The sequence below is a fragment of the Sapajus apella genome, unplaced genomic scaffold (assembly GCF_009761245.1).
Source record: "Sapajus apella isolate SASKATOON/1434 unplaced genomic scaffold, GSC_monkey_1.0 scaffold2, whole genome shotgun sequence".
Lineage (NCBI taxonomy): Eukaryota > Metazoa > Chordata > Mammalia > Primates > Cebidae > Sapajus > Sapajus apella.
This window is the reverse complement of record NW_022436942.1, coordinates 31791813-31819027: the sequence shown is the minus strand read 5'-3', so window position 1 is coordinate 31819027 and position 27215 is coordinate 31791813. Positions and strand designations below refer to the sequence as shown.

At 34.2% G+C, this 27215-nt stretch overlaps 1 protein-coding gene across 1 annotated transcript in view; it reads right to left on the bottom strand.

Moving 5' to 3' along the window:
- TRHDE (thyrotropin releasing hormone degrading enzyme) overlaps positions 1-27215 on the bottom strand; it is a 392378-nt gene that overhangs the window by 146712 nt on the left and 218451 nt on the right. The window contains exon 6 of the mRNA XM_032295835.1: positions 14719-14856. Within this exon, the coding sequence (XP_032151726.1) occupies positions 14719-14856 (138 nt within the window). The remainder of the gene's footprint in view (positions 1-14718; positions 14857-27215) is intronic.

The following is a 27215-nucleotide window of genomic DNA, read 5'->3' as shown; positions in this document are numbered from 1 at the left end:
AAGTCTGCCTCAGCCTCCCGAGTAGCTGAAACTACAGGTGCATGCCACCATAATCAACTAATTTTTTATTTTGTATTTTTTAGTAGAGATGGGGTTTCACCATGTTGGCCAGGCTAGTCTCGAACTCCTGAAATCAGGTGATCTGCCTGCCTCAGCCTCTCAAAGTGCTTGAATTACAGGTGTGAGCCACTGCGTCTCAGCCTATTCCTTTCTAAGTACTATAGAATTCTGTCATTCTGGAAAATCTATTCAAAACATTACAATCCATCTTTTTAACTATCTTACATGCTAGGGAAATATACATTGGCTGATTTCCACTTATTTTTAGTTTTCATCTTCAATTGCCATTTCTTTGAAAATCCTGTATAAAACAATTTGAGATTCACAGCCCTACTAGCTAAATGACCTTGTGCTGTTGACTGAAGCACCATTCCGTTCTGGGATACACTATGGTGCCTTTTGGTCTTATAGTTACATATAATTGCAAGGTGAGCATATTACAGGAATAAAATACCCTTTTGTATATTACCATTTATACTAACTTAAATGCTAACTTTTTATTCTTCATTAAGACTCTTGATGAAATCTAGCATAAGTAAACTCACTGCAAGAGTCATTAGAGCTAAGCTTTTTGCCTAAGCAGAAGATAAGAACAACTGTAGCTGTAAAAGTATTTCTGAAAGCCGTAAAAGCACAATCTCACTAAAGTCAAGTTTTGCAAGCTAAGAGTTACATGGCTCTGCATCTTAAGCTTCTCATATCATGAGATCACCACTCTGGGTCTCACAAAGCCGGTGTAAGAGCAGAAGAATAAAGTCAAAACCAACATTGCACTTTCTTCAGCTTTTTGGCAAAGCAAAAAAGAAGCTGTGTGCAGCAAAGGAACTCAAATACATTAGTTAACATTAGCTATCTAAACCATTGGTTAACAACAATACAATATTAGCTGTCTAAACCATTAGTTAACAACAATACAATGTGATGCAAAGAGATATAGGAGAAGATAACAAGATGAATTAATCTATTTCTTACTCTATTAAGTAATATGCTACCTATTTTAACTAAATACATGCTTTTTCTTTCAGTCTCATCAAGTAAACACCAAACCAGAGATGAACATCTAATGGGGAGAAGTACAAGTATCTAGAACAAAAACCAGCTGTTTTAAGTATTAAGTTTGGCACAGGAAAAAAATAAAAAGAAACTATTAAGTAGCAATGAATCAGTCAAATATGTGTGCAAAGGAAAACTTGCCTCCATCAGCAAAATGCACAAATTAATAATTTACCAGTAAGCAGTAAAGGCATTTATCACAAAAATATCAATAAAAGTATCTCCTCCCACCAGGTACATTTTCTTTATGAAGGCAAATAGGCATTTTCTTTACAGAATGTCTTTAAATTGTTGCTGGTGCAGTATAAGTTTGATTTAAATTTAAAAGCAAAGTCTAGTAATGAAGAAAAAGAATAACAAAAATATGTTCTATCTGGAAATTGTTTTGATGATGTTTAATAGGTATCAGTAGACCATTCAGAGATAGACGGGAATTATTTTTAAATTTTTTCTGTTTACCTAAGAAGCTAGTAGTTTTTTTATTAACCACTCACACTGCTATATTTATCATAAAAAAAGAAATGTAATGATACAAACTAAATATGCAAATACAAAATTAATTTCCTATAAGCTATAAATTTTATATTATCTGACTATTATGTTATGTGAAGTCAATATCCAGGAGGAATTTTTTTCAGTAGTTCTCCAATTTAATTTATTAATTTGGGAGCACATTTTTAATTTTATTTTTAAAGTATATCAAAGAATGAAAGATTTCACAATCCTAAGTAGTTCATATTAAAAGTTTAATTGCCATTCATGTCAAGAAGTTCCTTCTTATATTAACTGAAATTTCTTCCTATAATTTAAGTTCCTCTATCTTACTCTGACCTTGATGTTGACAGAAAAGTGGTGAGCAGCCGTCCCATAATGACCATTCACATATTAGAGCCAATTATTAAGTCACCTCTTAGCCCTCTGTCCTCCGGGGTGGACATATGTAAGTTCTTTAGTCTTTTCCAATAGGCTTTATCTCCAAATGTTCCAAAATCAATCTTTCTTCCTCCCTTCTTTTCTCTGGCATTTTCTCCTTTGCCTAATTTTTTCAGTCTCAAGCTCGTTCACATTTTCCTTATGAGACGATCATAACCAGTGCTTATAACTCCTCAGATTTTATAACCTTGATTTTTGATATGCATACCAGTATGTTACTTATTTTTAAATAAGACATTTTTTTTATTCATGGATTGAAAACTCAACTCATATTTTCTATTGAAACAACGGCACAATAGACAAGAATCCTGGTGAGTGAAAAGAGTATGACTTAGAAATAATAAGGTGTGAATCCCAGCTCTGATGCTTAGGAGCTGCAGCACATCATTAAAATTTCTGGGCATCTATTTACTGTTATATAAATTGAAGGTAATAATATATGCTTTGTATGTTACAAGGGTGTTAGATTAAATAAGTGGATGTCCAGTGACAAAGAGCAACTGATAGTACTACTGCCTATTATTGCCATCATATACACCAGTTAAAGCCTATTGTCCAACTGTTTTACAGAAATGACAAGTATTATATTTAATCACTATATATCATATACTGGATACTGTAAAGTAACTAAAGAGTATCACAAAATACTGATCTATTATATTCATTTGTTAGTATATATATAATTGGTTCACTGTGAGTAAGGAACGCAAAATCTAAGTAGGACCTATTTAGAAAAATAAAAGTCATGAAGACTTGCAGAACAGGACCTAATTGTGCCTGAGGCAGGAGAGGGAAGAGACAGCAGAAGTGTAGCTGAGCTCACTGAAGGGGGTCCCATGAGGTCTAGGGCTGAGGGGTCAGGCCACATGTGATGAAAACCCATTAGAAAACTAAATGACTAGGCAACACAGTCTTTCTTTCCCTTCTGTAATTCATATGGAATTACGTTGGAAACTCCTTAATCTTGTTTCAAGTGCCAACTCTTTTTCCTAATTCCTATAAACTGATGGAATCTTTCCCTCTGAAACACCAGAATGCTTTGATTATATTGTTTTTCTGACATTTACTTTAACTCAACAAATACTTATAAGAGTTCTTATTGCACACAGGCAGTATAATAGGTACTGGAGATACATTAGGAAAAATCCTAGACATAGATCTCTGCCTTGACGAAGCTCACATTCAATGGGGAAAGTGGAAAGCCAAACAATATAGTAAACATAGTAGGATCCAAATACGGAAAATGAGTGGGAAAAAGAGTGAGGGTGTCAGTTGCCATTGTAAATGGGAGGCCTCCTTGAGAAGGTGACATTAAGTAAAGGTTTCAAGGAGAGCAAGCTGGGACCATGACACTATGTGGAGTAACATTTTTCATACAAAGAGAAGGCCAATTCAAAGGCCCTCGTGTGGGAGGGAGTTTGGTAGAGCTCAGGGAAAACAAGGGAGCTGGTAGAACAGTGGCACCATGAGTGAAGGGAGAATAACATAGAAGAATTCAGATAGATAAGAAATAAAATAAGGGTCAGGGGTTTATGGGTACCTGGGGAGAATAAAATGAGCTGAGATCAGGAAGGGCTTTTGTGGGTCACCGTGAAGACTGTGCCTTTTATTACTATTTTGCAGGGGTAGGGGGCTTATTACAGGGTTTCTAGTAAAGAACGGGCACAATATGACACAGGTTTTATAAACATCACTGAATTCTTGGTACAGATAGGCTGTAGGGGAATAGGATTAAAAACAGAGAGACGTTGTAGAAAATGATTGTGACAAAATGGTGCTGATTCAGACTGCGGTGGTATATTAGTCTGTTCTCGCATTGCTGTAAAGAACTGCTTGAGACTGGGTAATGTAGAAAACTTAAAGAAAAGAGGTTGAATTATCTCACAGTTCCAATCATGGCTGTGGAGGCCTCAGGAAACTTACACTCATAACAGAAGGCAAAGAGGAAGGAGGCACATCTTACATGGCTGGAGCAGAAAAACAGAAGAGAGCAGTGGAAGGTGCTGCACACATTTAATCAGCCAGATCTCATGAGAACTCACTCTCTCATGAGAACAGCAAGGGGGAAATCCACCCCCATGATTCAGTCACCTCCCACCAGGCCCCTCCTTCAACACTAGGGATTGTAATTCAAAATGAGATTTCATGTCCTTCTCACATTGCAAAATACAATCATGCTTTCCCAACAGTCCCACAAAGTCTTAACTCATTCCAGCATTAACTCAAAAGTCCACAATCTGAGGTCTCATCTGAGACAAGGTAAACCCCTTCTACCTATAAGTCTATAAAATCAAAAGAAGTTAGTTACTTTCAAGATATAATGGGGGTACAGGCATTGGGTAAACACTCCCATTCCAAAAGGGAGAAATTGGCCAAAGCAAAGGGACTGCAGGCCCCATGTAAGTATGAAACCCAGCAGGGCAGTGATTACATCTTAAAGCTTCAGAATATCCTCCTTTGACTCCATGTCTCACATCCAGGTCACAATAACACAAGGGGTGGACTCACAAGGCCTTAGGCAGCTCTGCCCTTGTAGCTTAGCAGTGGTCAGTTCCCATAGCTGTTCTCAAGGGCTGACATTGAGTGCTTGTGGCTTCCTAGGTGCACAATGCAAGCTGTTAGTGGATCTATAATTCTAGGATCTGGAGGATAGTGGCCCTCTTCTCATACTCACTTGGCTGTAACCTAGAGGGGATTGTGGGGGCTCCAGCCCCATATTTCCCCTCCACAATGCCCTAGTAGAGATTTTCCACGAGGGCTCTGCTCCTGCAGCAGATTTCCACCTGGACATCCAGGCATTTTAACACATCCTCTGAAATCTAGGTGTAGGCTTCCAAGCCTCAACTCTTGCCCTCTGTGCATTCACAGGCTTAACATCACATGGAAGCAACCAAGGCTTATGGCTTACACCCTCTGAAGCTATGACCCAAGCTATGCCTTGGTCCCTTTTAGCCACGGCTAGAGCTGGGGCAGCCACAGTGCAGAATGCCATGTCCCAAGGCTGCACAGAGCAGCAGGGCTGTGGGCCTGGCCCATGAAACCATGTGTCCTTCCTAGGTCTCCAGGCCTGTGATGGGAGGAGCTGCTACAAAAAATCTCTAAAATGATTTCAAGGCTTTTTTTTTCCCATTGTCTTGGCTATTAACATTCATCTCTTCTTATGCAAATTTCTGCAACCCACTTGAATTTTTCCCCAGCAAATGGGTTTTTCTTTTCTATCACATGGCCAGGCTGTGAATTTTCCAAACTTCTACACTCTGCTTCCCTCTTAAATTTACGTTCCAGTGTCAGACAGTTTCAGATCATCTCTTTGCTCAAACATATGAGCATTCAGTGTCAGAAACAGCCCAGCTACATCTTGAATGCCTTGTTGCTTAGAAATTTCTTCCACTAGATAACATAAACCATCACATTCAAGTTCAAAATTTCCAATAATTTCATCTCCATCTCAGACTTCAACACCCTGGCCATCTCTGTTCGTATTACTATCAGCATTTTGGTCAAAACCATTCAAAAAGTCTCTAGGAAGTTCCAAACTTTCCCACATCTTCTTGTCTTCTGAGCCCCCTAAACTGTTTCAATCTCTGCCCGTTATCCAGTTCCAAAGTTTCTTCCACTTTTTCAGGTATCTTTATAGCAATGCCCCACTTGTGGTATCCGTTTTCTGTATTAGTTCTCACATTGCTATAAAGAACTACCTGAGACTGGGTAGTTTATAAAGAAAAGAGGTTTAATTGGCTCACAGTTTTGCAGGCTGTACAGGAGGCATGGCTTGGGAGGCCTCAGGAAACTTACAATCATGGTGGAAGGTAAAGAGGAAGGAGGCACATCTTACAAGGGTGGAGCAAGAGGAAGAAGACAGTAGGAAGTGATGGTATACATATTTAAACTGCCAGATCTCACAAAAACTAACTCACTATCAGGAGAACAGCAAGGCGGAAATCTGTCCCCATGATTCAATCACCTCCTACCAGGCCCCTTCTCCAACACTGGGGATTACAATTTGACATGATATTTGGTTGCAGACACAAATCAAAACCTTATCTGGTGGCAACAGTGATGGGGCCGAGAAGAGGTTGGATTCTGGAAATATTTTGACGGCAGAGACAAGATACCCTTGTCTCTGGATAAAAGGATCAAGGGTGACCTGGGAGCTTGGAGTTGCCATCCACTGAGATGTTCCATATCATAACTTTCCTTGAAATATATTTATTTGTGAATACTTTGTAGATAAGAGCTCAGGATTTAAACTTACATATATCCGACATCAAATTCTGAAATGTTTATTTGCTAAATATCTGATGCTGTGGTAATCATTTAACTCTCTCAGTGTCAGTTTCCTCATCAGTAAAATTGGTTAAAAATGCCTGCATTCCAAGTTTTCTGTTGGGAGTAAATGTGATAATACATGCAAAGCATTTCACACACACACAAAATGTACATAGTAAGTGCTCATTAAATTATAGATATGCTTTAGTAGTGCTCATAGTACAATTACTATTTTTATTTCATATATTTTATGTCTTCTATTGGGTTGCATTCTTTTCCTTTCTTATTTTATTCCTTTCTTTCTTTCTCCCTCTTTCTTTCTTTCTTTCTTTCTTTCTTTCTTTCTTTCTTTCTTTTTCTTTCTTCCTTCCTTCCTTTCTTCCTTTCTTCCTTCCTTCCTTCTTTCTTTCTTTTTTTTTTTCTTTTTTTTAATAGGATTTTGTTCTCTCATCTGCTGGAGTGCAGGAGAATGATTATAGCTCACTGTAGCCTCTAACTCCTGGACCCAAGCAATCCTCCTCCCTCAACTTTCTGAATAGCTGGAATTAGAGACACACACCACAATGCCTAGATAATTTTTAAAAATGTTTTAAATGCTTTGTAGAGTCAGGGTCTCACTATGTTGACAAGATTTGTGTTGAACTCCTAGACTCAAGCAGTTCTCCCACCTTAGCCTCTCAAAGTCCTGTGATTACAGGCATCAGACACTGTGCCTGGCTCAGTTGCATTCCTGAAGATAGGCATTATCTTTTTATATCCCCTGCAGAAATAAGGCATACTGTGTATAGAATTATCAGTGCTCTGTCTGTGCATTAATCATCACCCGACTGACATGATGTTGTGGATGGGGAGCCAGGTTACAAGGAATGACAGATACAAATGGATGATTGGCCTTTTCTTTTTATTTCTAAAGATGATAGAAATTTCACATTGACTTCTGTTGGTATACAAGTATCCTTTAGATGTGGAATATATCAGCAAAGCACAGCAAGTTAAGTTTCTATCACCATTACTTTTTTAAAAAATTTGTGTCCACAATGATCCCTTGAAGAGTTTTTCACTTGCTCATTCTCTTACCTTTTATTCTATGTAATTTTGTTTGGTGTGTAAATATACTAACCATGAAATAAGAATTACTTAAAAGTGTTCTTGCTTGTAAAGGATCCTCTTTAAATTTGCTGAAGTCCATTTTTCTTTTCCAAGCTTGTAGCAACCCTCTCCACCTTGGCATCATATGTAAATTTAATGAGCATTCACTCACTTTCATCATCTAGGTTATTGGGTCATTGATTGTTATTTCCTTTGTGCTTTTAGAACAAAGAGACTATCTCAATCCATCTATTCTAGTCTTTCCTGTCCATGGACAATATTTTCCTGCTTCCATTGCACTTTAAGAATAAGAGCATTCTCATTTTCAATCTACTATTAAAATGGGAAACTTGTTACTTCCCCAGATCTAATTATTTTAAAATAGAGTAGTTTTCTCTTCCCATTCTAAAAAAGGTTGCAATTTTATGAGTTTTTCTTTTCTTTTAATAATGGTCTTGGGACTATCCATGTTGAACATTATTAAGTATTTATTCAAAGGCAGTCAGCTCTTAAATTCAACCCCAAATTAGTAGCTGGTCAATTGGTTACTAACCTTTATTTTTTTTAAATCTTCTATCCCCCTATAATACATTTGCTTATAAAAAAAAGTTATTTAAAGTGTATTCAAATTACTATTCAGGAAGAATAAGAAAAAAACAGAATTGGGAATAATTAGAATAATTATTAAGGGAATAATTACAAGAGATGATAAGCTAGCAAAGCACTGACGCAATGAGGGGTTGATTGTTGGCAGAAGTTAATGTTGACTAGTAACAGAGATCTTTAGGGAGAAGAATACAGCAGAGCAACTCCAGTCTCTACAATCTTTACTGAATTATCCAAACCTATCAATATTAACTCCATCTCTATGACATCTACAGGAATATTCTTTTTAGAATGCAATTTTAATAATGTTACTCTTCTGTTTCAAACTCGTCTTGGTTCTGTTTGACCTGTTTGATAAAATACAAACTTCTGGCCAGGCACGGCAGCTCACGCCTGTAATCCCAGCACTTTGGGAGACCAAGGCAGGTGGGTCAGGAGGTCAGGAGTTCGAGACCAGCCTGGCCGATATGGTGAAACCCCTTCTCTACTAAAAATATAAAAATTAGCCGGGTGTGATGGTGCGTGCCTGTAGTCCCAGCTACTTGGGAGGCTGAGGGAGAAGAATCACTTGAACCAGGGAGGCGGAGACTGCAGTGAGCTGAGATTGAGCCACAGCACTCCAGCCTGGATGACATTGTAAGACTCTTTCTCAATAAATAAATAAATAAATAAATACAAACTTCTTAGTGTGAAAGGAAATGTCTTCCAAGTTCTTATTTTTTTACCACATTTTTTTTAATATTCTATACAATCTGTTCCCCAAACCACATTCTTTACATTCATAGAATTTCCTTCCAGAGTAAATTCTTTCATGTAGCTAACACACACAAGGACTAAAACTTTTCCACACTCCTTATGGTTATAAGGTCTGTCACCAGTGTGTCACACCATGTGCCTTCAAAGGACTGGAAGAGAAAGGAAAGGTTTCCCATATTCCTAACATCACTGCGCAGTTCTTATCCACCTTATTCTTCCAGCCCGCCTCTACCCAAAACGCACATTCTGCTATGATCATGTTGAACTCTTTGATGTTCCACTTAATCACCACTGTATTCCTTTTCTGAGCTTCCTCTGAAGAACGCTTGTCTTGCTTTTTCACAGTTCTCATTGACTCCCCTATCTTGTGACTGTATCTTGTACATATTTCTATCATAACTCCTTAGATTCTGAGGTGGCATTTATTACTTCTTTCAGAAATTGTTCCTCCTCTACTTTGAGTGATGCCGAGGAGCCTAACAGTTATGTGACTTTTGTCTCACATCACAGAGGATGAGCTCATGACCGAAACTGATCAGTCAGAATACTCCATCCCTATGGACACAGGGATTGGCCAGTGATAATCTATTTTCTAATCAGAATAAATCATAGCCTTTTGGGGAAATAGACATAGATTCCTTTGGATGGGAGTCAATGTATTCTTTCTCTGAGCTCATTAGGATCACAAGATGAAGGCTCATATGAGATGAGTCTTAGATCATCCTAAGGATCATCTAGAAATTAAGTCAGATAGAGAGAAATAGATCCAAAAAAACTGAAGAAAGGTAGAGTTCTGATGATATTATAAATATCTAATTAAACCATTCTGAAAGTTAATATTACATGTCAAATTTACCTGCTATTTAGTCAACAAAATTGACTAAATTGCTTAAGATGATTTCAGGTACGGATCAACATTTAATATGAAAATATTGCTGGATAACACTCATATGTTACTGCGCTGGTTTATTTATATGATGTCGCTCCTTTGTGTATTATTGATAGTTGTATCTCTTGCACTCAGCACACAGTGCCTAGAATGTAAGCAGGGGTTTATCAAATAATTTTGGAATACATGTTCCAGCCAAGCTTGTTAATCAAATACGGTAATAATTAAGAATATTGGCTCTGAAACCTGAATTTCTGGGATACATATCCTTGAATTTACCATAACTCAACATGCTTATCTTTAAAATGAGAATTATGATCATAACAACCCCTCAGATGATTGTAAGAACTAAATTACATAATAAATATAAAAATGTTAGTTCAATCACTAGTACAGAGTATCCATGTAATAAATGTTAGCAGTTAACATTTATGTCTCCACGATCATCTATTTTACCTGCCATACATCCCACAATGATGTGGTTTACCTTAGTTACAAAACCCAACATAGTTTACCTTTGTTCCACTTACAAAGTAATTGGTTATTAACCATTACACACAAACTAGTTTTCTTATAGAAAGAACCTGAGTGAAGCCAAATGAAAGAGCAAGGCTAAGAAACTGAATGTACATCAAGCCCTGATGCTGAGATTATAAAAATGAAGACCCTGAAATTTCAACCTAAATGTTTTAATCCTCATTTCTCCATATTCACATTTGAAAACTATTTTTCAGCTATTCCAGCAGGTAACTAGGTCACTATTTTTCTCCACAGTTTTAGATGTTTGATTTGGTACTATGTGAGTGAATCTACACAATGAAGGCCCATCAAGAAAGCCTGATGAACAAGTGGACAGAAAATCAATAAGGATACAGAATACTTGAACAACTCTATCAACCAACCTCAACTAATTGGCATTTATAGAACACTCCAGCTAACACTAGTGGAATACATATTCTTTTGAAGTGGGTACAGTACATTTATCAACACATATCAACTTCTGGTCCCTAAAATAAACCATAATAAATATAAGAAGATTCAAGTCACACAGAGTATATTCACTGACCACAATAAAATTAAATAAGAAATGAATAACAGAAAATTTTCTGAGAAAATCTTCAAGTATTTGGAATCTAAATAACACACCAGGAATAAGACATGGGGCAATTACAAATGAAATGGAGAAGTACCTTAAAGTGAAATGAAACTTCAACAAACCAAAATTTGGAAGATTTCCTAGGTGGTACACTTAGGAGAAAATTTACAGAATAAGTGCTTAAAATAGAATAGAAGAAGGGTCTCAAGTTAATGACCTCAGCTTCTACCTTAGAAAACTAGAAAAAAGAAGAAGAATTTGAATTCAAAGTAGGTAGAAAAAGGAAATGTTGATTAGAAAGGAAATCTATGAAATAGAAAACAAGAAAGAAAATCAATTACAAGAAAGGTTATTTTTGAGATCAATAAAATTTATAAAGGTCCAGCTAGACAAATCAGGAAAAAGAGAATAATACACAAATTACCATTATCTGGAATGAAAGAAGTTATATGATTAGAGATGCTAAAGTTGTTAAAGGGATAATAAAGGAATAGATCCTGTAAAACTTTATGCCAATAAATTAAACATTTTAGATGAAATGGGCAAAGTCCTTAAGAAAGAAAGAAACTACCAATGCCCACATTAAAATAAACAATTCACCATATATTAACAAAATTAAATTATTAGTGAAAACCTTCACGGAATAATATTTCAGGTCCCTGCTGTTGTACTGGTAAATCTAACAAACATTCAAAAAAGACAACAGAAATTTTATACAAATTCTCCCAGAAAGTTGAAAAAGATAATAGTTGCCATTATATGATGCTATTATTATAGTGACAAGGTGAAAAACATTACAAAAAAGAAAACTACACATTAATATCCCTCATGAGCACAGATGCAAAATTTCTAAACATATTTTTAGCAAATTAAATCTAATGATTTATTTTTAAAAAGTTTAATATATTATGAATAAATGGTATTTGTCTCAGCAAAGATGGTCTAACATTAAGAAAATCATTGTCGTTTACCACATTAACAAATAGATAGATAGATAGATGATAGATAGATAGATAACCATCTTGATAGATGCTGGAGAAAAGCATTGAATTGAGTCAACATATATTTCTGATTAAAACTTTTAGCAATGTAGAAATAGCATGCAACATCTTCAACCTGATAAAAGGTATTTATAAACATTTACAGACATCATACCTAATGGATAAAGACTGAAGGTATTGCTTTTAAAATTAGGAATAGCATAAAGGTTTGCTCTCACCACTTCTATTTAACACTGTGCTAGATAAATATGCAAAAATGAATTGTATTCTATGTACAGCAACACAAAAATTAGAAATGAAATTTTAAAATGATACTATTCATAATAGTCTGGAAATGTGAAATACTTAGAGATAAATCTGAAAAATGTAATATGAAAAATGTATTCACTAAAAACTAGATCGCTGATAGAAAGAAAGAGTACCTAAAGGAAGGGAGAGGCATAGTGTATTCATGCATCAGTCAATATTGCTAAGATGTCAACTCTCCCAAATTGTTTTATAAACACAATGCACATTTCCTGCAATTCCAGTATAATTCTTGTAGAAGTTTACAAAGTCATTCTTAAACTCATACGCAAAAGACAAAAGAAACTTAAAAAAACAAAAGCAAAAACAAAGAGGACTAACAGGACCTTACTTCAGAATTTACTGTAAAGCTACAGTGATCAAGACTGTGTAGTACTAGAGCCAAGAGAGACAAATATATCAATAGAACAGAATAAAATAGCCAGAAATAGACCCACACATATATAGTTTACTGATCTTCAGTAAATATGCAAAGACAATGTAGTAGAGAAAAATATAGACTTTTCAAGAAATGGCTTTTGAACAATTATGAAGAAAAGAAAAAAGGAAGGAAGGAAGGAAGGAAGGAAGGAAGGAAGGAAGGAAGGAAGGAAGGAAAGAGGGAAGGAGAAAGAAAAGAAAAGAGAAAAGAAAGAAGGAACAGAAGAAGGAAGAAGGAAGGAACAGAGGAAGGAAGGGAAAAGAGGACGAAAGAAAAGAAGGAATAAAGGAAAGGAGAAAAAGAGAAAAGAAAAAAAATTGATCCAGACCTCACATCAGTACAAAAGTTAACTCAAAATTGATCACAAATCTAAACATAAAACTAAAATATTTCTAGAATTAACAAAAGAAAAAACATAACCTTAAGCTATCAAAGTATTTCTTAGCTATATTAACAATAGCTCTACTAGCTAAAAAAAAATATAGTAGATTTTATTAAAATTAAAACCTTTGGCTTTTAGAAAGACATTGCTGTGAAGCCAAACATAGACTGCAACTTGGAAAAAAATACTTGCAAGTCATATATCCAATAAAGAACCTGTATTTAGAATACAGAGAAGAAACTTCAAAACTCAACAATAAAACAAACAATACAAATTCTAAAAATGGCAAAGAATTTAAACTGACCCTTCACCAAGAAAGAAATATGAGGAGAAATAAGCACATGAAAAAAAGTTTATATAATTAGTCATTAGAGAAATACTATTTAAACCATAATGAGGTACCATTAGAACATCTGAAATTAAAAGACTTAACTCATTTTTGACAAAGGAGCCAAGAAATATGTATTTCGTGGTTCTGTACTTCCACTTATTTTTATAAAACATCAGAACAACACCATTTTTGAGCCAATGCAATTAACCAGTGACTTGAAAAGAGATTTTCTCTTAATACAATCTGGATCTTTACATATTATAGCATAATATGCAGTACTAATTACTAATTACTAATCATTGAGATAGTCATAACCTGAGTGCAAAACCAAATATCTAAATTACCACACCAAGGACTACTAATGAATCAGTTTCATCTTCAGTTATTAAATACAAACATCTTTTGTATAAAAATAACATTAGTCATGTTTTTAAAACACTTAAAACATTATTAAATCAATAAAAAAGTACATAGAGGCCGGGCTTGGTGGCTCACACCCTGTAATCCCAGCGCTTTGTGAGGCTGAGGAGGGCGGATCACGAAGTCAAGAAATCAAGACTATCCTGCCAACATGGTGAAACCCCATCTCTACTAAAAATACAAAAATTAGCTGGATGTGGTGGTGTGCACCTGTAGTCCCAGCTACTCTGGAGGCTGAGGCGGGAGAATCACTTGAACCTGGGAGACGGAGGTTGCAGAGAGCCGAGATCGCGCCACTGCACTCAAGCCTGGCAACAGAGCAAGACTCTGTCTCATAAGAAAAAAAAAAAGTACACAGAAATTCCAACATATGCAGTTTAACTTACACTAAGGATGACAGCAGACTTTGACCCTATTTTAATTCTATTACGTGGCTACTGAGTGTAAAACACTGAGAGGCACATCATTATGTTAAAATTAGAACAACTAAGAGATATGAATATAAAGAAAAATCCTAATCCAAGTAACTGGGAAAAATTCACATTTTACCTTATTTTTATATCTAGTCATTGGCTCAAAATTATTTGTTTCCATTCAGTCTAGTCTTTCTAAAATTTCATTTGTTATGCTTATTCAGAAAACATGTTTAAATTACAAATCTGTTTTAAATAATGTTTATAAAATGCATGTATGATGTCATTACCTATATCCATTTGCATTGGCTCATCAAAATAAATTAGTGTTTAAGGACATTGGTGAAAAATAATTTGTCCCTATATGGGTCAGCTCTCTTATTAATAATAATAATAACTGACATTTATATAACACCATTTGTAGAGCAATTTCATACCAAGTCTCCAAATATTTATTCATTAATATTTACAATATTTCTATGCATTATTTGGCAAACATTAATCTCCACTTTACCAACTTTCAAAGCAAAGCCATAGCTCATTAAATGACATGAACCTAGTGACTCTATATTTTGTAACTTACAGTCTATGTCTATCTGCCCAGAAGAAAAAAATATATATACATCTAACATGAATTAGTTTAGCTATCATAGTAGTGAAATATCTAATTGGCACTTTGTTCTTTATTCCCACCTTTTTATATGCAATCCAGTCAAACACCCTGTCAATATCTGTTGCCTGTAGCACTTCCTGTGATACTGGATGGGAACTGGCCAAACCGTCCAGCAGCATCACTTCATGCAGAACATCGGTCAGAAACCTCTGTTTTTCCTGCAATACAGTAGACAGGGCAATATCGTAGGTGATTCGTGGTTAGACAGAATGTGTATCATGACATGAACATAACGTGTGTCACTTAATTGCTGATGTTCATCAGACTTCCATGGCATGACTCAACTATAAAGAGAACCCAGTAAAAAATGCACCTTAATTTACTCTAAAACCGAGGTGGTTGACTTGAACACAACATGAAATAAAATCAACGGACTACGTTGGTTCCTAAATACATAAAAAGAGTGGACTCTGTGTTTTAACAGTGGCTAAAGCAAATTTGGACAATAGACAATCACATAGTAACAATGATAAGATGCAGGCTTATTTGTGCATGTTACAGGGTAAACACTGTAACTCCAGTCCCAAATCTTTTAGAAAAGTTCAGTATAAGAAATATTAACCATCTGTTATTCATACCATGGATTTCTAGTACCATTTGAACAGCTCTTTCTTTTATTCTGGGTCCTTCCCTCTTTCCTGCCCTTTTCACACTTTCACATAAAACACACATACACACACACTCACACATGCACATTTATTTTCCGAAAAATTTCAAGAGACCAAAATAGTGGAGATAAAGTGGAGATCAATAGGTATTAATAATCTATTACCATGAAGTGAAAACAGAAAAATCATGAGACTTCAATTCTCTGCCTGTTGAGACATTAGTATTTGCTCTGGTAAAAGCTGATTTGCTATGTTAAAAAACACACTATAAAGAAAAATACTTCTCTCTTTTTTTTTTTTTCTTGAAAATTTGCTTTAAAGAAACAGCTAGGGTTTCATTAATAGAAATGCTGGTAGCTAGTAGTCCTCCTGGCCTCCTGCCTTCATTGAAGGAGCAGAGGAAGAAAAAAGAAACTGCAAAATATAACAAGGGCTAAATAGCCCCTAGATAGTTATGACCTGAGGAGTATCATCACAGAGATTAAGACTCCAATGCTTAAATTGCTCTAGCTAATTCTGAACTCATTCCTGGAGTCTCCCAGATTTGAGCCCAGCAGATAAACAGCATGTTATTTCTGAGTGAGTCGTAATTTCAAACTGAGAGTACACCAATCCTGGGTATAAGGAAATGGAAATGGAGAAAAAATATGCCAAGAAAAGAATTGTTAACTGGACATATATGTGTTTGTGGTAATTTAAATCTGGCTTTAAAGAAGGATTTTTTTTATCCTCATTTGCTCAATAATTTAGTATGTTTAATTGATTATTTAGGCATCCAACTATATACTGTGAGGTTTGTTTTCTAATAGGTTATGTTTTATAATCTATGGTCCATATATTTAACTTCTTCAGCCCTCTCTTGCTCTAAGAGTTTCGTAGCAATGGTCTTTGCTCTATCCAAGAGGACTATATGCAACCACTGAATCAAATCACACTTTGATTCCCAGAGGGCTGTTCCCGACCCTAAGAGGCCACAGATGAAAAGTTCAAACTTAGGCTGAATTAAGTGAATTAAGTGACAAATACTACATAATACTGTATTTCTTCTCAAACCAATTTTCTAGTGAGTAGAATTAAACCTTATGTTTTAAAATTTTAAGATTAATAAGAGTAGTATTCACATTGTTCATTTAAGTCCACTAAAAAGCAATAAGATCTCAGAAAAATAGCCTAGACTTACAGAATAAGAAAAAATTAAGTATCAGTTTCAAAAGAAACAATTTAATGTTACTTTTAAGCAGATACACAATTTTGTTATTCATTCAATTTAAAAACGTAGATGAAAACTACCTGATATTAGAACTAATGGGAGATATTATGAAATTATAATTACTCTTCAACTTGACCAATGAACACTTTTGTTTATAAGAAATACCAGTTGAAGATGTGATTCCATTCTGAAGATAAAATAATATTTAGCCATTTAAACAGCAATTACCTCCTCTATTACAAATCACTTAAGCACCTGATCTAAAACAACCAGGTAAAGTGAACTTAAAATAATGTTTTATTTAAATCTTCATCTTAATATTTAATAACAATAAATATTGATCAATATTAAAATTTACTAAACATACCTTGGTTTGCTAGAGATGTAATTTTTTAATGGTATAAAGTAAATGGCGATGTAATTTTTAAAATAAAATTTAAAGTAAATTCCAAAGAGGAAATTTCCCTGTTAAAAGAAATATGAATTATATATTATATATTGCCTCATGCTTCTGGAGAAAAATAAAAACAAACCTTGCCTAGTCAGTAGAATTTCAATAAGCAATGTTTAAGTTTTGTAGTGTTAAATCATTAGCAAAAGATTCATCTGTCTACCTCGTTGGAGAGAATTATAATATGTAATTGAAAAAAACAAAAGGCTTATGTACATAAATGGGTTAAGAAAGAGGGGAAACAAAAAGCCTGGCAGGATAACACTCACAAAGCCCAGAATTTTCTTTTCTCCTCCTCCTTAAATTGAGGAGAAAAAAAGAAAATTCTAGCCAGAGGCAAACTCAATTTAACAGACTTGCAGAGTTTCCAGCAGAGAAGGTGCTAATTTTGTATAAAGACCTGTGTCACTATAAAATAAGAAATGATCTTTGCTTGTCAGCCCTGGCAGGGGTTCTCGTCATCATCAAAATCAACAACATCCCCAGGATTAAGTATTGGTTAATTGCCTACTGTTTACCAGAAACTATGAAAGCTTCAAAATGAAGTTAAAGAAATCCTAACTTTAATGTGTAATGTGAGATAAGAGATAAAACAAAATAGTTGGTCATAGTGAATGAAATAATCGTTTTATCTTACAGGCTGAATATGCTAAAGTGGTTTTGAGAAAAGCAATACTGATATGGTTAGGCTCTGTGTCCCACTCAGATCTCACCTGGAATTACCATAATCCCCATGTGTCAAGGCAGCGCCAGGTGGAGATAACTGAATCATGGGGGCTATTTCCCCCATACTGTTCTCCTGATAGTTAGTCAGTCTCATGAGATCTGATGATTTTATAAACGGAAATTCCCCTGCCAAGCTCTCATTCACCTTCTGCCATGATTGTGAGGCCTCTCCAGCCACGTGGAACTGTAAGTCAATTAAACCTCTGTCCTTCATAAATTAACCAGTCTCACATATGTGTCTATTAGTGGCATGAGAACAGACTAATACAAATACTATAAAACAGAATGATTTGTAGAATGTTTACCGGAAGAAGTAGAATTTGATCTGTCTCTTGGAGGAAATTCAAAGTTTGGTGTGTGGGTGTGTGTGTGGTGGGGGTGCGTACACATGTGTGTGGAAATAATATATTTGTGGTGAATATTCAATAGGTAGTTATCATTTTACATCATATTTTAAGGTCACCATGTTAAGTTATCTAACACTTTGAAAAAGCAGCACAGTAAGACAAAATAGAGAACTTTAAAATCTGTTTAAAAGAAGTTCAGTGTCAGAAGTAACCATAAATTCCACCACTTTAATATAGATACTAGAGTGGTTGAATATGTGCCCACATTTAAATAGTTAAATAATATCAAATATATCATTTTGTGTTCAACTATTTTCAAAAATCTATTGCATTTGAATATTTGGCGAAGAGTACAAAGGCATTTAAGAAAGTAAAGAAAATGTGAGTAAATGCAGAGTTGAGAATGAACATTATATAAAATAATGCTGCCATTATTTTATGTATTAATTCATTCATTTAGCAAATATATATTAAATTACCACTCTATGACAGATACTGTGCAGCATCTGAAGAATGAATATATAAGCAAAACCCAGTCCTTAATCTTAAATAACTCGAGTAGAACACAAAAATACAGATAAACAGCAAACTGTAATATAATATGATGGATGCTATAAAACACAGAGGATGAAATGATTAATTAGTTCAAAAAGGCTTTATAGGGGAGGTGACATTAAAGTGGGTTGTTGAAGAATGAGCATTTACTCAGATAAATGGGGAAACAACTAAAAAAAGGACAAATATGGCAGAGGAAACGAAAAAAAAGACACTGCATTCTCAATTAGCAGGTTGAAGTTTGGTCTTAATAGGCAGCAGCAGGCATAACAACACAATAAAGGTAGTGGCTTAGGAAAATTAACTTATCTGCAGTACACAGGATTATTTGATGCATATAAAAAGGAGACAGGAAGTGGGATGTAGCGATGATGTATTAGAACAAGCTGTTGCTGAAGGACTGTTGGATCTGAGATATTTGCAGTGAAAAAAATCCAATCATTGTGATACTTTGATGCCTTCGTTCCCTTAGTAGATGAAGGAGAGGAAATACTCAGAGATAACTACATGGTTCTTAGACTTGGTGAAACTTAAACAAAAATGTGGGAGGAACTATTGACAGAACTGGAGAAGTGAAAAAAAGTTTGGTTTGGAGGGTATGCTAAAAAAATCAGTTTTAGACATTTTCCAAGGAAAATTAAGGTAAATATCTAAAAGTATATGTGCTACAGGCAATTGAAAGTAAAAGCCTGAGTCTAAGATAAGATGCAAGTGCTAAAAATCTTTTGACAATAAATAGTAGTCTATACAGAAATATAAGTGAAGTATCACAAAGAATTCACTCTCTCAAAAGTTATTTATTACAATATTTGCATTTCATATACTGACATTCAGTAGCATCTGTGAAGGGAATTATTAATAGTTCTTATCACAGCATTACATAACCCTGAGAAATTATATTTCTTAATGTCTTGTAATGGCTTCTGCCTAAACATGTCAAAGTCTGAGGGTTTAAAAGAGAATATGCCTGGTGTAGCCACAATCACTGGTGACGGATGGGAAAATGGGAAATAAGTGTAAGGATATTGGCATGTTCCCATAAAAAGGCTGACTAATTTTAAGGAAGACCAATACAAGGCAGATATTTTGACTTTGTCACCAAGAAAAACAAACAAGCAAACAAACAAAAGTAGACCAACCGATTACAGAATAATCTCAATCAAGATCAAAGAAAGTCAGGCACATCGAACCAGAGGCAAGGAAGATAAGAGCCAAGGCTGAACCAATTCAATTTGTTGTGAGGTATTCATAGGCATGGAGAAAGCAGAAGAAAATTTGTCAAAGCAGACATTGGTTACATCAGAGCAGCTACAAATACTCAATTTTCTAGAGGACAGATCTGAACATAAATGACTTTTCTGGTATTCCTAGGATAAAAGGCAGACACATTGCAGCCCCCAGACTGGATATCTGCCATTCACTAGCTGTATGACCTTGATCAAGTTACTCAAACTTTTTAGACCTCAGCATCCTCAGTTGTAAACACATGTGGTTGTGAATATTAAATAAGATAATTAGTTCTACAAATATTTATTAAGCACCTGCTATATCCCAGATGGTATGCCTGGTTCCGGGGACAGAAAGATAAAAAGACGTAAATCCTACATGCAAAGACTATAGAAGTAGGACAGATAAAGATGAAAACAAATGTTAAAACACAACCTGCTATATGTAAAAATAGAAGTAGGTTCAGAATGTAGTGTGACTACACTGAAAAGGCTGTTATGTATCCTGCCTGAGTCAGAGAAGAGTTTGAATTGAACATTTAAGGCTGATTTGAGTTTTCTAGGAGGAATGGCAGAAAGGGGCATTCTGGACAGAAAAGAATATGTGGGAAAAGGAGACCTGAGATACCATGGTTTGTTTGGTGGACTACAGAGTTTTGTGTGGCCAAAGTCAGAGAGTATAACACAGTAAATTACTAGCGATGAGAAAAGGAAGATAGATAATAAGGAAATCATCACGATTTCTCCATGTCTAGTCAGAAAGCTAGGGTTAGAAAGTTACATCATCAGGGCCACATTTAGAGATATAACTGAATTATCTCTGAATATCTCTGAACAGTGGGAAAGTGGACTAGAGTGATGAGCAACTGGAAACAGAGAAACAGGATAATATTGCATGATTGTACATAAATAACACACAATAGGTGATTTATCTTGTGATTAAAACACATTGCACCAATTTTTTCTCTAAAACTTAGCTCAATTTTATATCTAATGGTGAACAACTAATGTATTTACTTTGAAATCTGAAATGCATACATTAAGTATAGATATAAACATAAATGTAGGCAGACATATAATGTATGTAGATGCAAATATAGATATCCAAATACAGTTATTTCATTTTCATTATTTTAATTCATTTATGTAATATCCTATCTAGATTTTTACTGTTTACAATATCTGGATATAATTTCTTAGATACAGATAAAGGAACTTTTTTAATTCTTGGAATCAAACCAATAAAATGTCTGACTAAAATTATAATGTTTGAACAATGCAATCTAATTCCACATATGTTTACTGACTCCCTCATCTATAGGAGGTCCTGTGTTAGAAGCGAAGGAGACATGATTGAGACACAATTTTACCTTCAAGCAACTCCATTATGGTATGAAAGATAGATACATGTACAGCCCATTAATGCCATGTAATGGGTACAGTATTATTAATAATATAAAATACTGTGGGATTAGAGAGTAGAGAGGATGTTATGAGTAAAAATGCTTTCCGTGTCTAAGACCATGTTGATTCAAATTTACTTGATCTATCATAAAGAGAATAAATAGGATATATCATTTATGTTTTACTTCTCCGGAAACCTATATTACAACATGATAAAGACATTAAAGAGTCCCTAGGTTAAACAAAATGCCACATGAATTATTACTAAACTGAACTTCTTACTTATACAAGGCTAGAATGAAGGACAGACGTATAATTAGCATTGCACAGTTGGTGTTTTTCGTTCTTGTTTTTCATTACCTATTCAAATCATGACAAAGGTTAAAGCAGAGAAACGTGACCAAGAGTTGAAAAAAAGTAAATATATCAGGGGAAAATATCCATCAGATTTACTCTGTGTGAAATAGTATCCCTGTAACTTTGCAATTATCATCTTTTGTAACCATATATCACAATGCCATATTTGTGAAAATTAGAAATTATGCAGTCTTCAAGTTTCCTGTAACATTGAAAGAAATTTACTTTATAAATTTTATATTGTTATCCAACTTTTTTATAGAGTTCTATAATGTCCAAAAGTATTTTAACTTTTACCAGTTGAAAGTTAGCTAGGTTTACTAGTGAAAAATAATATCATCATTTAGTTAACTAGTAAATAATTTATGCACAGCTAAATCATACTGATAGAGAAAGTAAAAGCTAGTGAAAATAAATGTTGCTTCCATATAGCCATGCACTTTAAAAATTAACTTTTCAAAATCTCATGTGTAAAATATACTTCTCCATAATGTTAATAATTATTTTCACTTGCAGTTTGTTAAAACAGTTCATTTATACTAAAGCCAATCTTGTGTAAACACATTTATATACAGAAGGTATTTTTGAAAAATAATTTTAAAAACAATCGCCACTAATGCCTATAATGAAATAAGCACTCTACTGAAAAGTTTACCTCTTTATTTGTTTGCAAAACCTTTTATGGAAAGTGGTACATGATCACAAGACTCCAGCCATATCTCTTGTTGATATAACATTATTCTGTGATTTCACACAAGCATTACAAGTAACTGAAATAATGTGTTTCATATGTTATTTCTTTCAACCATCAACTATGTTTCATTCAATGCCAAGCCACAAAATCTCTATGATGCCTTAATCAGTGTACAAACTAAAAAAGCAATTATATTTGTATAAGAATGTATCAGATGATTTTTGTGCCTCTCATCATCCCAGATAATCCTCTGCAGAGTTTTTATGAGTTGCTATACTCTCAAACATGATGAACACAGAGAAAGTGGGTTAAATTGTGGGTCTGCTCCGTGACTAAACCCTTCAGCTGCCTCATGTTTTGTTTTTTAACATCCAAGCTGAGTGCGTCATGTCTCATTTTATCCAAGATTTGATGCAGCTAATGGAAAATGCTAAGATAGAACACAACATGAACTTAATTATATACAATCAAATTCTTATTCTTCTGCAGACTTCCTCAAGAACCTTAAAAATATAGCAATATTGATATAACAGAACTTATCAGTCACTCACGTTTTCATTAATTATGATAATCCTGGGTCTTATGCAACAATTGTGAATGTGCTTCAAATAATGTCAATCACAGTAATAATGAACAGGCTGTCTAATTACATAGTTCATTCTGATTCTAGCAGCCCAAAAAATCGCTGCAAATAATCTCCATATGCCATGTGCTTTCATATAACCCTTTAAAAATATGCATCTCATGTAGCTTTCATTTATTTTTGATGATTTTTTTGTTGCTTAAACTATGAATTGTGATCATAAAATATTCTTTTTAATAAACATTATTGTGTAAATTTAAGGTGTACAGCATATCATGGGATATACATGGACAGTAAAACAGTTACTATAGTGAAGCAAATTAACATATCCATCATCTTAGTTACCTATTTTTTGGGGGGGGGTTTGGGGCAAGAGCAGCTAAAATCTACTCATTTAGCATGAATCACAGACACAGTATTATTTTATTATTTATAGACCTCATGTTGTATATTAGATCTCTAGACTTGTTCATCCTACATAACTTTTAATTTGTATCCTCTGAACTACATCTTCCCATTTTTGGACCACCTCTCCACTTATACCAACTGCTTTCTTCTCTGTCTCTATATATTTGAGTTTTTTTAAAAACAAAAAAGATTCCACATATAAGTTAAATCATGCAATATTGTTCTTTCTGTGTCTGGTTTATTCACATAGCATAATTTGTTCCAGGCTCACCCATGATATGGCAAATGGCACTATTTTATTCTTTTGAACAAAATGTGTGTGTGTGTGTGTGTGTGTGTGTGTGTGCATATACACAAAATTTCCTCACTGACAAACATGTTGTTTCCATATCCTGGTTATTGTGAATAATGCTTCCGTGAACATTAGAGTACATACATCTTTACAAGATGGTGATTTCATTTCCTTTGTGTATATATGCAGAAGAGGGATTGCTGGGTCATGCAGTAGTTCTATTGTAATCACTGAAGAAACCTCCATACTATTTCCCATAATAGCTGTGTATTCCTACCAGGTATACAAGACTTTCCTTTTTCCCGCAACTTTTCCAACATTGGTTATCTTTTAACATTTTGATAATAGTCATCTTAGCAGGTATAAAGCGGTATCTCATAATGATTTTGATCTGAATTTCTTTGATGGTTAATGATGTTGAGCATTTGTTCATTTATCTGCTGGCGATTTTTATGTCTCTTTTGGAGACATGTCTATTCTGGTCTTTTGCTCATTTTCCAATTATTTCTTTTTCCACTATTAAGTAGTATATGTTCTTTATATCTTTTGGACATGAATACCTTATCAGATATATGGTTTGCAAACATTTTCCCATTCCACAGACTGCCATTTTATTTCATTGCTTCCTTTGCTGTACAGAAGATTTTTAGTTTGATGTAGTCCCATTTATTTATGTTTTCTTTTGCAGCCTGAGGTTTTGGTGTATCACACCAAGATATCATTGCTAATACCAATGTCCAAGAGTTTTCCCCCTATGTTTTCATCTAAAAGTGTTATAATTCCAGGCCTTACATTTAGATCTTATGTATTTTGAGTTGATTTCTATGGATGGTGTAAGACAAGAGCCTCATTTTGTTCTTTGACATATGGAAATCTAGCTTTCTCAGCGCTATGTTTTAAAGACACAGTGTTTTTCTCATTGTGTCTTCTTGGTGGCATTGTCAAAAGTTAGCAGAGGACATATATTTGGATTTATTTCTGGACTCTCTATTCTTTTCCACTGCTCTATGTGCCTAATTTAATGCCAGCACCACCCTCTTCTGATCACTATATCCTTCTAATATATTTTAAATCAGGAAGTGTGATGTCTCCAGCTTTGTCCTTTTTGCTCAAGATTGCCTAGGCTATTCAGGGTTTTTTATGTTTCCATATAAATTTAGAATTGTTTTCTTCTATTTCTGTGAAAAATGCCCTTGGGATTTTGAGAGGAATTATGTTGAATCTGTGCATTGCTTTAGGTAACATAGACATTTTAACATATTAATTCTTTACATCCATGAGCATGTGATTTATTTCCATTTACTTGTATCTCCCTTTTTATTTCTGAGCTATCTGTTCATATTTCTTCACTTTATTTTTAAATTTTTTTTTGATTTGAGTCTTCTCTCTTTTTTTAAATTAGGCTGGCTAAAAGCTTGTTAATTTTGTTTTTTTTTTTTTTTTTTTTTTTTTCAAAAAAAAAAAAAAAACTCTTAGTTCTATTGATTTTTTCTGTTTTCTATTTGATTCATTTTTGCTCTGATTTTTATTATTTCTTTCCTTCTGCTAATTTAAGCTTCAGTATTTTCTTCTTTTCCTAGTCCCTCGAAGTTTAATGTTAGATAATTTATTTCGGAGCTTGATTCTTTTTCAATGTAGGCATTTATTGCTATAAAATGCTCTCGCAGAACTTTCGCTGCCTCTCGTAGAGTTTCACATGTTGTAGTTTCATTGTCATTTGTCTCAGTATATATTTTTTCATTTCCTTCAATTTCTTATTTGACCCATTGGTTGTTCAGGAGCATGTTGTTTAATTTCTACGTATTTGTGGATTTTTCACAATTCTCTTTGTTGTTTCTAGTTTCATATCACTGTGATCTGAAATGATGCTACATATTTCAGTCATCTTAAATTTTCTAAGACTTGTTTTGTGGCCTTACATATGGTCTATTCTGAACAATGTTCCATGTGTTCTAGAGAAGAATGTACATTCAGCTGCTGATGGATAAAAGTTCTATATATGTTTACTGGGTTCATTTGGTCAAAAATGCAACTCAAGTACAATATTCCCTTATTGATTTTATTTTGGACTGATCTATCCATTGCTGAAAGTGAGATATTGAAGTCCACCACTATTACTGTATTGCTATTTATTTATCACTTCATGTCCATTAATACATGCTTTACATATTTAGGTGCTCCAGTGTTAGGTGCATACATATTTATAACATTTATATTCTCTTGATTTAACCCCTTTCTCATTAAATAATAACTGTCTTTTCCTCTTTTGATTGTGATTTGAAGTTTATTTTATTAGATATAAGTATAGCCACTCCTGCTTTCTTTTGGTTACAATTTACATGACATCTTTCACTCTCATCCTGTGTGTCTCCTTAAAGCTTAAGTGAATCTCTTGTAGGCTGCATCAGTTGGAACTTGTTTTATTATACAGCCAATCACTCTATGTCTTTTTATTTAATAATTTAAGCCATTTACAGTCAAGGTTATTATTGATAGGTTACTATTGCCATTTTATCCTTTGTTTTCTTGTTTTTTTATCTCCTTTGCTCCTATCTTCCTTTCTTATTATCTGCTTTTGTGATTTGATAATATTCTGTGATTATGAGCTTTGATTCCTTCCTAATTATTGCTACTGTTGTTTATTGGTTTTCTGGTTGTCAAGAGGCTTACGTAAAACATCTTATAGTTGTAATCAACTGTTTTAAGCTGATAACAGCTTAACTTCCGTTGCATACAAAAACTCGGCACTTTTACCATCTCTGTCCACAATTTAGGTTTTTGGTGCCATAATTTACATCTTTTTATATTGTGTGTTCCTGAACAACTTACTGTAGCTTTAGTTATTTTTTTACTTTTAACCTTCATACAAAAGATATATTGGATTGTTCAAACCATCACGGTATTGGAGTATTCTCCAATATTCTGTAATACAGTCTCCAATACACTGTAATACAGTGTATGGATCTGACTATACATTTACCTCTACCAGTAGTTTTATACTTTCATACATATTCATGATAGCAATTACCGTTCTTTAATTTCCATATGAAGAACTACTTTAAGCATTTCTTATAAGTATACTGGCAATGTATTCCTTTAGCTTTTGCTTGTCTGAGAAATATTTTATTTCTCCTTAGTTTCTGAAGTACAAAATTGCTGGGTATAGTATTCTTGTCTACAAGGTTTTTTGTTTTTGTTTTTGTTTTGTTTTGTTTTTTTCCCCGTACTTTGAAAATATCATCGCATTCTCTGTTGGCCTGCAAGATATCTGCTGAGAAATATACTGATAGTCTAATGGAGATCTCCTGATGTGTGACTATGCTTTTCTCTTGCTGGTTTAAAATTTTCACTTTGTCTTTCACTATTGATAGTATGATCAAAATGTGCCATGGAGAATAACTCTGAGTTGTTTCTGTTTGGGGACTGTCTGGGGACTTTTGACCACATCACATCCAAGACTTATGAATGTTCAGCAATTACTTCAGTAAACCTTCTCTTTATTTTCTGTCTCTTTTCTTTCTGAAAATTGCACAATGTAAATATTTCTTCACTTAATGGTGTCCTATAAATCCCATTGACTATCTATACACTTTTTAATTTTGTAAAAAAAATTCTGACAATCATTTCAAAAGACCTATCTCCCAGATTCTTTCTTC